Here is a 16192-nt window from a genome sequence, read left to right on the forward strand (position 1 = left end):
CAGATGCAGAGTAGGTACCTACTTACCTAATAGAAACTCGAAAGTTGTTCCAAATATCTTTTATGTAACGGACCATAAGGTATAAAATGCCATGGGAATTGATTTAACGTCAGCAAATGTCATATTTTTAGTAATCCTATTCCTGCATGTCTTTCTGTAAAGATCTGTCAACCCGTTGCTTTGTGATGAAGCGGCCACACGGCAGGGAGCCTCGCAGATAATGTACAGATTAGATGGAGATCTGAACGGAGTGACATTGTTTAAGCGAGCCAGGTATGGCCGCGCCGATGCCTGCGCCGCTGAGTGTTTCAAACAATGCATAAACAAGATTATTTCGGAATCAGCAGATTTAGAGTTTGCCGTTAGCAAAAAAATCCGGGTAAACAAAGAGATTAACTGTTGCGGTATTTAAAACTGGAGGTTAATTATATAACAAAGGTCTCAAACGGTACTGCGTCTAAGGCATTAATGGTATACTTATTTATGCCAAAAAAAAATAGTCTGAATTAGACCACTTTTAATATTGATGTTTTCCAATTGGCTGCCTTTTCAGTGCTTTTAAAAACTGGAATTGTATAGAACTTAATCACTGTTATTTCTAGGAAAATAACTAAAAACTAAACTAAACTAAACTAGAAAATATTTTTTATATTTTGGTAGCTATAGGTACTAAGGTGTAGGTACCAAGTGGAAAGCCCCACCTTTAAGATTTCTTGGCGTAGAAAACCCATCGATTGCTAATCTTTTACATTTTGATGGATTAAAATGAGACATGTCCCTATAACGGGGAGTACGGAGCGCAATCAAATATATACAATATTTATTATACAATAAATAACATGATGTTGAAATTGTGCAAAATACTAAGCTATCAAAGTAAAGTGACACGACTTAATTTAACTCGCGAAAATCTAAGCTAGTCGTGCAAATCTTGGCGTTAATATTATACTTAATTGAGCATATAGATAGATACGAATGATTATTACGAATATTCGTATTCATCACCACTAATTTTTGATTAGTAAATTACCTACATATGGACGATATTTAGAGTGCAGGCACATTTATTAAAATTGATTTATTTAATTAAGAGCCGCAGCATACTCGTATCTCTGCCTGTAGCGATAGCGGTTCGCGAAAAAACGCTGCAAATGGTGTTAAAGGTCTGAAAATCGGTACGATTGATCTTTAGGACATTTGAAACAATTTGACCCGAAGCACCAACAAATAAAAAAAAAACGGGAGGAGTTATGACGTCATCTCTTTTTTGTATGAATTAAAAAAAATGTTTAGAAACCTATCGTGTGTGGTATTAAACGAAAGGGCTTTCTGAGCCGATTCCAAAAATATATCTTCTCCAGATACAATACCGTACAATATTTTTTTGTAAAATATACCTCAAAAATCTGTCTAATATCCTCATATCTAATCATAATAAATCAATTTAGAAAATATTTACATTTAGTATTTTTTACATTTAGAATTTCTCGGTGTACCGCCAGCGCTACTGTAATTAGATTATGTAGCTTCACATGAATGAGTGAATGAATGAATAAAGCTTTATTAATTCCATACAGATTGATTACAGCGAAAAATATAACAATTTTTAACCTTACATGCTATAGTATTCATCAATTTCAGTATATTGGAATGAATATATAATTAATAAGATGTAAGTACAATTAAAAAATCATGTGGATAGAATAATAAAATAAAAAATTATATAATTTAAATATGTCAACAGCATGCAATAAATTCATTATTATTAATAATATTTGATATTCTGTGTGGACCCCCTTCGGAAAAAAGCTTTAGATACCAATGTTAAAAAAATACAGCGAATTAAAGTTTTTCATACAAAACTTGTTTTTGCTCTATTTTATTTGTTTTATAAGCTGAAGCTATATAAACTAATTACACGCATATATATATATATATATATATACCTCATGCCATTGTATGTGCAAAGTTTCATTAGTTGTATTACAATCCAACTCGTAGTTTTAAAATAAGAACGAAACTTATTTGTATGGGAAAGTCAAATTCGGCCGAGCATGCTGCGGACTCATAAGGTTTACCAACTAAGTATTATTTAATTAGCAAACTTGAGGTCTTTCTCTAGTAACTTCATCGATTAAAAATCAGTTTGCTTTACTTTCGCTCAATGAAATCACGAACATAGGTCTAAAACGCACCTTAAACAAACAAGTAAAACAAAATAAAATATAATTTGTAACAATTTTTGCACAAAAGCTAAAAATATGAAAATTGCATCTAAAAATGCGTAAAATTCCTATATATTGGCTTCTGCCAAAAATAAATCAAATCTTTAAAAACACACTTAAATTATTGCCGTTTTTAATTTTACCTATACATTAAAAGTTACAAGACGATACGGCGGCTAGTAAGAAATCGCCGACTTGCAAGATTTTATTACAATTGTTTGTTACATGACACAAGTTAAACAATACCTACATACATACTACATATTTGCTACTGTGTTATTAGCAACATGATAAAAAAATTAAACTGCTGCAGGAATATCTAATTAACTAGATTTACCAAAGATCAGACATTGAACTCCCTAGACTTTCTAGAGTTTCTACTCTATTTTATGTACTACCTATTCATAATGTTTTGTATCAGAATAGTAAACATACATAAAGTATTTTGGTATTAATGATGTGTTTGTGAATGTGAATGAACCTCGATAATTCACACTTTCTGGACACGGAGAAAATTATACAATTAGTTTAGATCGTGTACGAATTTCTCTGCTTACAAATCATCCGTAGATAGCCTGGTGTTTCGAGCGCGCGCACACATGCGCCACGCAGACAGGTACGCGTGTACAAATACATACGCCTTGCCAAGGAAGGCACTGCACTTTGGATGCCGTGCCACTCCACAAACAGGTTTAATCATTCGTCTATATAGGTATATTAATAAACTATCGATGCCAACGTGCCATAAAAGAGATTGGAGCCAGACCTAACAAATAAACTAAAATTAAATATACACGAACACAATCGAAATTTTTGTCTCAGACGTATAAAAATGTCGTATAAATTCACCCACAGTTTAATTTAATGTCCACGAGTACCTGCCCTGCCTCACATTTTTATTATAAGTTTTCGATGTTATAGGTGTCCAAAACATTATTATTTTTTGAATACGATTTGTGGTCGCCAGAGGGATACGGTCACGGACCATTTAGGCATCTCTCTACCTACCTGCCAGCCTATTATGGATAGCTTTATCCATCTTTATCCACGTGATAAAATAACTGTCACTGTTTAACACCGTGGGAAAGAAAGTGACGGACACCGTTTTATCACGCTGTCACGTAGACAAGAACGACCATCATATCCGTACTGTACGACATTAACAGAGTTCAAAGTGTCCAATGAGTATTAGCCGAACTATGTATTTTCATATTATTTTATTCATATTATCAATTTTATGTTAATAAAAACGTTATGAATAATTACAATTTAAATTATATTTTGACTAAATAGGCCATTGTAGACTGCAACAGAATTAACAGATCTAAATGTTTCTTCAACAGGAAAGCAAGATCACGAGAAAATTTGACGACGAAACAGAGGCACACCTAAATAAAGTGAAGTGGAGAAGCGTCGCTGTCGACGCTGTTAAAGACCGAGGCTCCAGCGGGGAATACCCGCCGCGTGGATGGTGGCGGGTGAATGGGGCTATGCGCCGGCGTCGGCCACCCCCGCCATGAACGCCTTCCTCGAAACGAACCACGCGCACCTGGCGTCCTACGGGCTGAAGATGTCACCGCAGCCGGCTTGCGGCGTGGGCCCGCAGCATCGGGCCGCCGCACCGCACCCGCCGCCGCACCACCCACCGCACTACCAGCCCTACCCGCTGCATTCCTACCAGCCTGGCTACCTGCGCGAGTACGGGGGCTGCGGAGAACTGTTTCCGCAGCAGCCACTCGAGCAAAGTTGGGATTGGCGTGGCGACATGCACTACCAGGGCGGCGCCCCGCCGCTTGTGCCTCACGCGCATGCCCATGCTCCACACGCCTTTTTGCGCTACGTGCGCGCTCCTCCGAGGCGCGACATGCGCTGCCAGTGGCTCGACCCCGAGCAACCGCCCCCGCGAAAGTTGTGCAACAAACTCTTCTCGAGCATGCACGAAATCGTGACGCATCTTACAGTTGAACATGTCGGTGGACCTGAGTGCACGACGCACGCCTGCTTCTGGCAAGGTTGCTCGAGGAACGGTCGCCCGTTCAAAGCGAAATATAAGTTGGTGAACCACATACGCGTGCACACTGGCGAGAAACCCTTCCCTTGCCCGTTTCCCGGCTGCGGAAAAGTGTTTGCCCGATCTGAAAATCTCAAGATACATAAACGAACACATACCGGTAAGTGTCAAATAGATTATATACTAGTATTTAACGTAAATAACTAAAATTATTTATCTATGTAATGAGAATAACAAAAATCATTTATTCATCTCTCGTCAAAACGAAGGTCAATTATACGTACCTATCATAACCAACTTCAGCATCATTCGTACCAGCAGAGTGTTTATAGATCTGCGGAAACATTTCGATTCTTATTAATGCATAATGATCCGCCTCCTGCGGCTGCCGATTGCCGCCCGTGGTCTAACAGACGCCCACTATTACGACTGTTACGAACACGAAGCGCATCATCACAATGCCTCTAGTCGACACAATGACACCAAACAACAACCTCGTATCAAAGAAGATCCTTGTAACTCGATCTAATCGCAAACACCATTTCTAACGGCGTCATGTAAGGCCTGAACCGTCGACTTGTGAAGTCCGTTTCTCGGTAAGGACAAAAACCGTTCAAGCCAGGCACCATTTTTCAATTCATTACAAAAGTCGAAAGATTCATCTGAACTGTGTAATGTAAGATACTTAAAAAAAACTATCATAAATTAAAATGTCCAGTTCCGTCGACTCCTTCTCTGGCGTTTGTCTCTCTCGCGCACTATAGTGTGGTATTGTTGTAAGGTATTGGTAGTTAACTTTAAAATATCGATTTTAAAGGAATAGGTCTAGGAATTTGAATGGCCAGATGGTTTTATTCTTTTTTTTTTTTGGTCATCGTTGTTCAGCGTTGCGTTGAGACTTTTGTCCCGTGCCCCCGTACGCTATTATCTCATACGGGTCTCTGAATAGAATAGACCTTTTTGTGGGGAGATTTTGAAGAATTGTTTTATGTTGTGCCATAAATTTGGCTCTAAGGCTGGTAAACTGGAAGTCTACTGTCATTATACTTTTAATTACTTCACAACAAATACCAGGGTTTTTAAATATAATATTATTATATATTATAATTATGACATTTTTAACTTCTTTGATTAAAATTATAAGTTAATAATTAGCGTTTCGCTTCAAACATATTTTAATCCGTAGCATCGAAACGTATCATAATGTCAAAGCAAATAAGAATGTTTCAAATATCGGTGTTATCGGATAATATCTGGAACCGTCGCCGGCGGCTGCCCCGGCCGCGACCGGTGTGCGTGCGCGTAAGTAACTGATACTTTTATTAGGAACGCATTTTAGCCGTAAAGTGATACCTTATGTTTAAAATCAGTAGCGAGTCATCCGGGAACCTTCTGAATTTCCTCTTTATTTCAAGTAGTAAATCCCTTAATTAACTTTTAAATATTCAAAGTGAGTCTTGTTTTGATCTCGGGTTATAAATAAGTAGCTATCCGGGTCCGGGAATAAATGGAATAACCTATAAAATATATTATCGTAGGTAAATTAGTTAGGAGATCTAATTTGATAACATTGTGAATGCTATGGCGAGTGATTAATTGATTATTTAAAACTGCAATGAAGCTGTGCGTGACCTACTTATTTTTGGTAGAATTACATACCTACATACATAATAGTCTTAATACGTGAAATATCATGTTTAAATTAATTAGTTGTTGGTATTACCTACCCAAAAGGGTTTCAAAACCGCTATGCGAGTTGTTTTGGATTTCAACTGTTTAATGCCTTTAAATGAAATACTAAATTTTGTCTTTTTTACCAGGCATTGGTCTTAAATTCTGCACTTCCATGCTTAAGGGGAAACTTAGTCGCCTTATAGTCGCAGGGTGAAAGTGTTGAAATACGGCGATTGCTGAAACGAAAGGCGCGCTGTGCGAGACCGCAATGCGCTTGAACTAGACTGTCCCAAACCCACGCCGCGATAAGAGCAGGTTGGAGGAAAGTAGATATAGAGCGAAGAGTTATCCATATTTCCGGAAGACTGTGACTTCGAAAAACATCTTCACGAAAAGGCGTGCTTCAGTCACAAGAGACAAGCGAGAGGCACATTGCTTGAAATGCAAAGGTACGTAGAGTATCTTTGACGTAACTTTTCATTGCTACTAGCGAACGTATATTATTTTGTGTTTAAACGTGGTTACAGAGTCTTTGGCATTAACTCTAAACAATATGCTCATTTTTATGACCAGAGATGAATAATTGATTAAGACATTTTAATAAGTACTTTGTTTATATTTAAGGTTTAGATGCATTATGTCTTAAACTAGCAGACTTATTTATCATTATGTTACGGATCATAACATTACCTCATTAATAGTCGAGTTTCTAAGAATGGCTCATGAAAATATACAATAATTAGGTAGTATACAAAGTATTAGACATGAATTAGAGTTTAGGAATGAAGAGGCCGCGAGCACTCGGCTCGCGTCAAACTGCCGCCGGCAAAGCTGCGAGCTGCGGCCCGGGCCCGCCCACCGGAGCCGATTACTTCATCTTACTAATAGCTTGTTACAAATCTATTAACACCTTTGCAATTAATAATTCCCACACGTTACACGGTAAAATTGATAAGTATCGTCAATCAGTTTTCTGTATATTTAGGTATCTAGCAAACTCGTTAAGAGAATTTGCCCTGAATTTCATTCGATGTCCGAAGTAAAAATATGTTAAATAATTTACTCTAAAATTACCTACATATTCAATCTGTTGTGAATAAAAAGTTGAAGAAACTACGCATTGTTATCACTCCAGACATCACCTAGAGACGCGTCAGCACGGCGGATAGGGTGAGCGTTCAACACCATAATGATGATATGATTTCGACGAAGACGTCCCCCGACTATCAAATGCAGTGCTGGCTAATATGCCGTATAAAATGACGCTTTCAAAATATTTTGCAAACAATGCGGAACCCTTCCCGGCCGCCCCTGTGGTTGCGTGCATTGTGCGCGCACGTCGAGTGCAGCTCTTAACATCCGTTTATTGCTAACTAAACACGCTTATGTTCATTCTACCAATACGACCATTGACAATACTAATCTGCAACTGGGTACTTAGCGACTTTGATTCAGATTTTAAACATGCATTCCTTGAATGAAAGAAAAGTCTTATTTTTAAGCTACTAGTGACCCGTAGATAAACCTTAAAACTGGCATTGATATTATAATAATAAAGCACAATTATAAAATTATAATTAAATTAGTATTTTTATTAAAAATAACATTAGGTACATTAGTTGTATTACAGCCTAACTTATCTATAAAATAAAACTAAATTAAAACTAAGAATTGATACTTAATAAAACTAACATATATCTAAAATAATTGGCCCCTTTGGCACAAATAAAATGTATAATTAAATATAGTACAGTACTCAAATTAAGACTACTTACCTACATACTTTTATCCCTTCATACTTTAGATTTTCCTGAAGAAAGTTATAGAATAATATTGAACACATACCTACTGAAGTTGTCTAAGCAACAATATAGCACATTATAATGACAATGCACTAACCCTATAAAGTTGGCTTGAATAAAAGGTGTTTATGTGCGTCCACCATCTGCGCCGGATTGTTAAAATGTATAAAAAATCTCCCGTACAATAAGGTCGCGTATGTGTGCGTAACGCTGTATGAGAGTCCCTTTTTGTCACTGGATAAGTCCTGGCCAATAATGTCATCACCATTTTTCAACACTTCATAATAATAAAACAGCGTATGTAAGAAATTAGGTATTTTCACTACGCTCGAACAATTTAAAATATTATAGGTAGGTATGGACTCATTCAATATTAAAATTTGATTATAAGTAGGTATACACAAATAATTTTTCATCACAATTGCGCAGTAAGCGTGCTATTTCACGCAAGTGCAGTTAAAGTCCATTTTACTCCCACGGGAGTTATAGCTTGTTTTTTAATTCTGTCACTAACTCATACGAACCAAGTAGGTTCTAAGTAAAATACTTGTTAAAAGAAAAGATATAAAACAAGTTTTACTTCCAAAATACTTACGTTTTTAATTTAATTGTTTTGTTTGTATTTAAAAATATTTAATTTGATTAAATTATATTTTAATAGCCGATAAAATATATATATATAATTTTCAATCGTGGCTGAATGCATGGATGAATGGGTCCGTGCCTTCAATGCCCAACCAGCCAAAAACTGACAATATGGCGGACGAATGTCTGAACACTCTGAATGTATTTAAGAATTATTTTGCTTCAAATTTAGTTTTTTCTTTGCAAGTGAGATGAAAAACACTGTGTAAACTCCGGGGGTAAATATTGCAAACTCGAGTCTTTAATGTGAATTCTGCTGGCGTGAATTTATAGACATCGTTTGCAAAATTTTACTTACCCCGTTGCACAATGTACCTACTATTTCAGTTCAAATTTATTTATTCATATAATCCTAGTCAGATGTACAAAGTAGAGTTATTTTATTGTATGCCTTGTTTTGACAGTTGAGCTAGCTGATGGTGTAGGTAACTGTAATTGTCAAATCAAACTTTTGCGCTTGACATCTTAGAGCGGGATTCAAACTTTAAAAATCAGAACATGATTTGATTTATTTTTATTACATACAGCGCACCTAGATGTATGAAGAGATTTTTAAAGTTAGATGTCGCTCCTAGGGACTGCAAATCGCTAGTTCAGTTACCAAACTAATAAGGCGTTTATTTAGGTACCTACAACTATTTACAAAACTAATCTTTGTGCGTCCTACTATTCATTTGTCGATGTTGTCATATAATAACAAAACATCGTTTTAAGGCTTAGGTATGTAGATTTTTAATCAAAGAATTTTCTTAAGCGTCAGTGAACTATTAACGTGTAATGTAAACGGTTGATCGCACCTAATTTGTAAGGAAGGTATATTAAACCTTATCTTACCAAAAAAATATTTTAAGTGCCCGTGAAAAAACAAGCGATTATCTCATGGGCGTGGTTGGCCGTCACCCGTCAGCAACAACATTTTAACCCTCAGCACACATGCTTACGACAATTGCCTCATACTCGCAGCACACATGCACATGAACCTTACACATGCACAATGCACACACTGATCACTTGCTACCCCAAAACACACTACTCACTTACCAGACAATAAATGCGTTAAGCGCTTTAATTTTTACCCGACTACGACAAAGCATTTAAAGATCGTTATGATTTAAATTATCCTTCGTACTCAGTGAGAATTGCAATAACGTCTGTTTTTGAAAATAGAGATGGGTACCTAATTATATAATACATTACTTACATTAGGTATAAAAATAAAACGAACAGTGTCCTGGATCCAGCTTTGATAGGTTAAATTTACACCTAATAAAAAAACGTGTTTAAGCAGACGAGCAAGTTTCAGAAATGTAACAACATTCCTGTTTCAGCAGACTTGAAAAACATTTTTATTTCTTTTAAGAAATTCGCTAAATGTCAAAGAGATGGTGCGAACAGCGCTGCGGAGCGCGCGTAAAAACGTCTCCGGCGTGATGCTAAAGGCGGCGCATTCGGAGCTCGCGATCGATCCAAAGCTGTCTCACATCGGCGAGCATCGCATACCATCGGATAGGATACGAATCTTGCATCACTAATGTGATTCGAGCAATTAGTAAATTACAAAGTCGTGTCGGTAAAAACTTACCTGCAATTTCATGAAAAACTCCACTGTCAGTCTACGTTATGAATTGCATAACTACGAGTACATGTAATTAATCTGGTCATACGAAGGGCCATTTTGATTAATAATTAAATCTACTTATATCCCTGTCTATATGTGGGCTTGACGAGTTGCTGTAACCATTTCTTGCTTGCCCATCTCAGGCTACCTAACTTGCTGGATTTTCTTGTGATTGCCACCCGCGTCGAACTAAGACTTATGAATCATAAATCAGTTAATCTCGAATACTTAATGAGAGGAATTAAAAACTGTTTTTAAATGCAATATCGCGAGGTCTCAAGAAGGAAAATTCGTGATAGTTGGTAATACTAGGTATACCTTCCTACCTATCTCAGAACCGCTTGTTTTAGTAGTTTATTTTATACGAGGGGCGTTCAAAATATTCTCGGTATTGATATCTTACGACCTCTTCTAAAATTTCTTTCGTTACTGGCCGCTAAGGTTTATTCATTGACATTAAAAAAAAAGTATAATTCGAACCGAGATGGTCTTTTGTTTTTCTGCAATTGCTGAACAAACATGAACATCATGTGCGAATTGACAATGTTAACTAAATTAGAACATCGATGCGTGATAAAATTCTTGACAAAACAGGGTAAAAATCAAAAAACCATAAAAGAGGAAATGGATTGTGTTTACCGTGAGTCTGCTCCTTCTTTATCTACCATTCAAAAGTGGTCAAGCGAGTTTAAACGCGGAAGGGAGAGTATTGAAGATGACCCTAGACCTGGCCGGCCTGTAGTAGCTACTTCACAAGAAAATATTGATAAAGTGGAAAAACTTATATTGGAAGATGGTCGAGTGAAGGTAAAATCTATAGCACAAGTAACCAATCTCTCTATTGGTACCGTACATGATATTATACATGACCATCTTAATATGTCAAAAGTAAGTGCAAGATGGGTTCCGCGAATGCTGACTCGGCTTCAAAAAGACATGCGTGTAGCTTGTTGTTCCGATTTTATTGACCTGTGCGGTGAAAATCCTGATGAGGTGCTGCAAAGAATAGTTACTGGAGATGAAACCTGGGTTCATCATTATGACCCAGAGAGTAAACAAGAGTCCATGCAGTGGCACATTAAGGGTTCAGCTCATCCCAAGAAGTTCAAGGTCATCCCTTCAGCTGGCAAGGTCATGGCCACGATATTTTGGGATTGTGAAGGAGTATTACTAATCGATTATAAAGAAAAAGGTGTAAATATCACAGGACAGTACTACGCTAACATTCTACGTCAATTAAAGGATGTAATTAAAGAAAAGAGGCGAGGAAAGTTAACCAAAGGTATTCTGCTTCTGCATGACAACGCCCCCGTCCATACTGCTCATATTGCCAAGGCAGCTATTGTTGAATGTGGGTTTAAAACTGTTACTCACCCACCGTATAGTCCGGACTTAGCCCTCAGCGACTTCTTTTTGCTCCCCAATCTTAAAAAGGATCTGCGTGGAAATAAATTTTCTGACGATGAAGCATTGAAGGCGGCAGTGGAGGAGCATTTTTACACGAAAGATAAAAAATATTTTTACGAGGGATTAAAAAAAATAATTGATCGATCTTTTAAGTGTATGAACATAGGGGGGGAGTATATTGAAAAATAAAAATATCAAACTTTTCGTACTTGTTTGTTTTCATTCTCATACCGAGAATATTTTGAACACCCCTCGTAGGTACGTTATTAACAGCCCGCCATATCTAATATTACGTATTTCTAAAAAAAAAGCGTTTGGCCAAAATTGTTAAGGGATCTTTGAGTGTGATACAGTATCTTTCAAATCTAGCGAGGAAACATGTACCTACATTCTTAAGTCCATATAAATGTTAATTCTAGTCGCAAAGCGCAAATGGTCCGGGCAGACCCATTCGTCATACAACCGCTATTGAAAATACGTAGTTAAAAATATTTCAATCTACATGTTATATAAAACTTAATTAACTATGAGCAAAAAATCATATTTTTATATGCATACTTAATTTGATTTACAAATAATTTTATTCTTGGCTTGTAACAAATTTAATTTTAAATATCCGTTAGGTACTGCTTAGGACGGAGTCAGCTATCACTCTCTTTACGCCTGCGTTTAATGACATCCTTTACGAACAAGTGTGATGAAAAATGTATTTGCTACAAAGATTGAGCCCCGCACGGCAAGCCTGTACGGGGACTGCATAAATTGTTCGAGGTTGCAATCTAACAATGCTTTCAAAACCGCGGGATGCACCGAACGGCCCATGCTTCCTACGCTGCCTCGCCCTTTCTATCTTATTACTTATTACTAACATTTCTTTAGACACTTTACTACCTATGTTCGTATTTGAAGATGACTGAGAAAGACCTTGCCTAGGCTAAATTTATTCTAATCTCATTTATTGGAAATACTATTTTCATTCCTTTAATTTAAAGCATACTAATTGCTGTTTGAGTGTGCGCTGAGCACGAAAATGCTTATGCTTATGTTCATCTTGTGTTACGGCGGTGTTGTAAGTTTCCTTGCCTACTGTTATTTAGTTTCATCATTAAATTAAATGAGCTATCAGCCGTTTTCAATGCATCAAGAAAAACTTTGCTCTTTGAGGTTCCTAACTGTGCGAAATTCTTTCGTCTTGTAGGGCAACGGCGGAGGGTCTCACTGCATCATTCATGCGTTTTTTAGCCAACACCTTGTCGCTATCAATATGTATGGAAGTGAGTGATGTTGCCGACAGGCAGCCTTACGTCCTCGCCTGACTAATCTGCGCGCCATATTTACTTTGCTATGCTCAGAGCACGCACTAGGAACATAGCTAGCGAGCACTCACCTTGTTGCGGTTTCTTTTCATTCATCAGAATAGTTGCAATATTCAACTAAATTTGCTAGTGCCGCAATCATTGTACCATCTTGGCCATTTTCAACTCGATGGGATAATAAATAGGTACCTAGGTAATATGTATAGCAGTTAATTCATGCGTTTTTTTAAACGCGCAACTGTGCAACGCGCAATCTTCGAAAACAATCACTGTTTACGCAATACATTCTTGTAGGCGATTTTTATGCAGGATAGTTAACATTTTCAATAAAATTATAAATTACTAGTACACTATTTTTAAGGATGCATTAATATAATTCATAATATAATATGCCATTCCTTAATTGTTACAAAGAGCACCAATCTCAATGTCTTAAACATTTAGGTTATGTTTAACCTGTTCTACTGTATCTTCCTCTTTAGGTTCTGGTAGGTATCTTTGAACCGCAGACATGTATACTTTGTAAACTATCTTATGTTACTGGGGTAGGTATGTGTGATAATACAACACATGCAGAGACCGCCAACCCATCGATCGACCACCATTGTGTTCAAAACACTCGGAATGAGAATTCTTCACATTTACACCACATCCCAAAAACTTCTGATCGTAGTGACAAGAAATGGATAAGAATCGAATCGAATGCTTAAACGGAGAGCAATAAGAAAACAAACATTTACATTCAACACAAAACAACTAGTACCTATTTTGTCAAACTCGTATAAATTTATCACAAAATCTATTTTTGGAACAATAGATACTTTTACTTTAAATCGTTATACACATTAAGAACCAACAACTCTATCTACCGGTCAATATACATACTATAATAATGATAAGTACAAATGATTGTGAAACGAATCCACACCTAATTAAATGGTAGTGTCGAAGTTGAACGCATAATGTCCGAAACATTTAAGTTATGTCGAGAATGCCGGGCGCGCCTCACGAAATGACAACCAAATAAAGCAAATAAAAAAAAACAAAACCTGCTATTAATATTCGTTAGAAATATTGGTTTGTCCCAAAAATGCGCCTGGGGGCTGAAACTCGAGCCCGCGTGGGAACAGAGAGGACACGCCGCCGGCTACGGCCAAATTGTTGTATCACTGGGACAATTTATTAGTCCAAATAAGTCAAACTTAAAACTTATTTCCTTTGTAATTTATGAATATTACGAGTAAATTATATTGTCCATAAATGAGTCATAATTTTTCGCATTAATCCCCCTTGAAACATCGCGATCGAGTAGTTGACCCATGACCGTTATTAAAACCGTGTCCACTTTATGGATAGCCGTTAATCCATCTCGCCCATAGTTCATATAGAGACATGGGTCCTGCTTGCCAGGAAACTTGATAGATACACACCAATTTACCATCAAGAAAACTTTGTGCCTATATATTAAAATATAGGTATTATAATCGTAGCATTCTGCATACTAATTCATGAAATTAACGCATTCTCAAATCAATTGGGTAATCAATTAATCTACCTAGGCTCACTTTATTTATCAAAAACTGATGAGATACCTAGTTACATTTTATCCACAAGAGTGGCAAAGTTATTCTATACAAATTTTGAGTTGTTTCCTTATGTTGGCTGGTGGAATTGATGTTTAAGTAGGTAATGATTTTGAATTTGATTTGTAATGTTTTACAGATATTATTTTCCTTGCGATGTGTCTGGTGATATATTTCGTGTTTAACTCGGTCGGTAGCAACCCTCTTACCTTGAAACTCTCGCAACGCTCAAGATTACACTTTTGGAATTTTGGAATCTTTCGCTTGCTCGGTTACCAAGCACGAGGAGTTAAACCACAAATTAAATAAATCAACAAATACAGATACGAGTAACTATTATGCTATCTATAATCAAGAAGCATTTATATTTTTATTGGTTATACAAAAAATCATATTTAAGTACATAGCTCATTTTTAGGTTGGGTGCAGGTAGAGACCTACCTTACATACATGTTACTGTTACACTAGGTACTATTAGGTACATATAGAAGAGAGATTTTTACGTCTTAAGAAGTGATAAAAGTCCCCTGGAAACTACATACACATAAAGGGAAACCGTTACATCGTAATAAATAAGCAGAATAACTAGGGAGTGTTGTTAGTCACATACTCGTATTATGTGTGTAGTTGGGTCGGGCCTCATCGGCGAACGTGCCCGTTCGTCTTCGACGCAGATGCCAACACCGAGATAAGCTATCGAAGATCTCGCGACACGCAGCCGCCGCTCTGGGCGCCTCTCTGACCCCTCCATCTACTCCGTACTCGGTACCACAAGCTTTGCTTTGCTTTTCTAACATGTTTAGCACTGCAAATTCACTGGAAATTCCTAGTGCCAGTTCAAATCTACTTAAGTAATAACAATTTTTTTTAAATGAGGTACTTTTAATTGTACAGTAAATTAGTAGTACTCACAATACTAATTTAATAATGTCAGCTGCAGGTATATGTTTCGACGAATAATTTGCGGTTGTTCTATGTCGTCAAAGAACCTGTCATTGGAGTGACGTATGGAAGGGGCCTTCCCACGAATTTACGTCGAGGGCGGGTGTCCGTAGGTAGGTAGACAAAAATACGTACCTACCTACGCAGAGACAGTAGGTAACCCAAAAATGTGATCTATTAGTAATACAATCAATTCAACAAGTTATTTGTTATTATAAATATACGAGTACGATACCTAATTGTATTATTACTTGTGATATTTTTTCCCCGTGAGAGCCTCGATGATGGCGGTTAGGCCTGTCAGAACGCTTGACGGCGGATTGACGAGCATGCCAGAATTTTAGAGATGTTTTGTACTTATTCTCGCAGGTGCCTCGTACAATATTGTTTATCTACCAAACAAAATTATATAGTCACAAAAGGCATTTAAGCAGTTAGTTTTCGATTCGTTGGGGATATAAATAAGTGAAAATAAATGAACGAGTTAAAATACAGTAGACTTACTAAAAGTAGTAGAATTATCAAAACCGCGACTAACCGGTTCCTACAACTTGAACCGCGGACACGTAGCAACTGCATAATCAACTGGACGGAGTTCTACTGGTGCGCCGTGGCGGAAGTGATCTGTAAGCGTTAGCGTTGTGATTTGCGATGTGAACAGCGCGGGTCACACGGCGCACTCTCCGTGAACCAGCCCGGGCCGCGCCGTGTGCTGTGACTGAAAAGGAAATCCACCTACCTATCCGGTCTCTAGCCAGCTTCTTCTGCCTCGTAATACGACTCTAAAATCAAAAAGAATGATAATACCTCAAAGTTTTAGTTGTACGGACTTTAATTGGTTTTTCATATAAGGAAGGAACGACCGCCGTCCTTCTTCGTACGTAGTACGTTTTAATTTTAATTTATCAGCCTGATATGACTGTGCAGTTTGCGGGCTGCGTTGTTGTTGGTACATTTACTATTATATTT

The 16192-nt window shown here is 37.2% G+C and overlaps 2 protein-coding genes across 2 annotated transcripts in view; one reads left to right on the top strand and one right to left on the bottom strand.

The window, feature by feature from the left end:
- LOC134660672 (protein PFC0760c-like) overlaps positions 1 to 16192 on the bottom strand; it is a 139032-nt gene that overhangs the window by 51413 nt on the left and 71427 nt on the right. The window lies entirely within an intron of this gene.
- The window catches only part of LOC134661428 (zinc finger protein ZIC 4), a 33137-nt gene that overhangs the window by 5448 nt on the left and 11497 nt on the right, over positions 1 to 16192 (top strand). The window contains exon 2 of the mRNA XM_063517516.1: positions 3569 to 4396. Within this exon, the coding sequence (XP_063373586.1) occupies positions 3694 to 4396 (703 nt within the window). The 5' untranslated portion in view covers positions 3569 to 3693. The remainder of the gene's footprint in view (positions 1 to 3568; positions 4397 to 16192) is intronic.

The sequence above is a fragment of the Cydia amplana genome, chromosome Z (assembly GCF_948474715.1).
Source record: "Cydia amplana chromosome Z, ilCydAmpl1.1, whole genome shotgun sequence".
NCBI lineage: Eukaryota > Metazoa > Arthropoda > Insecta > Lepidoptera > Tortricidae > Cydia > Cydia amplana.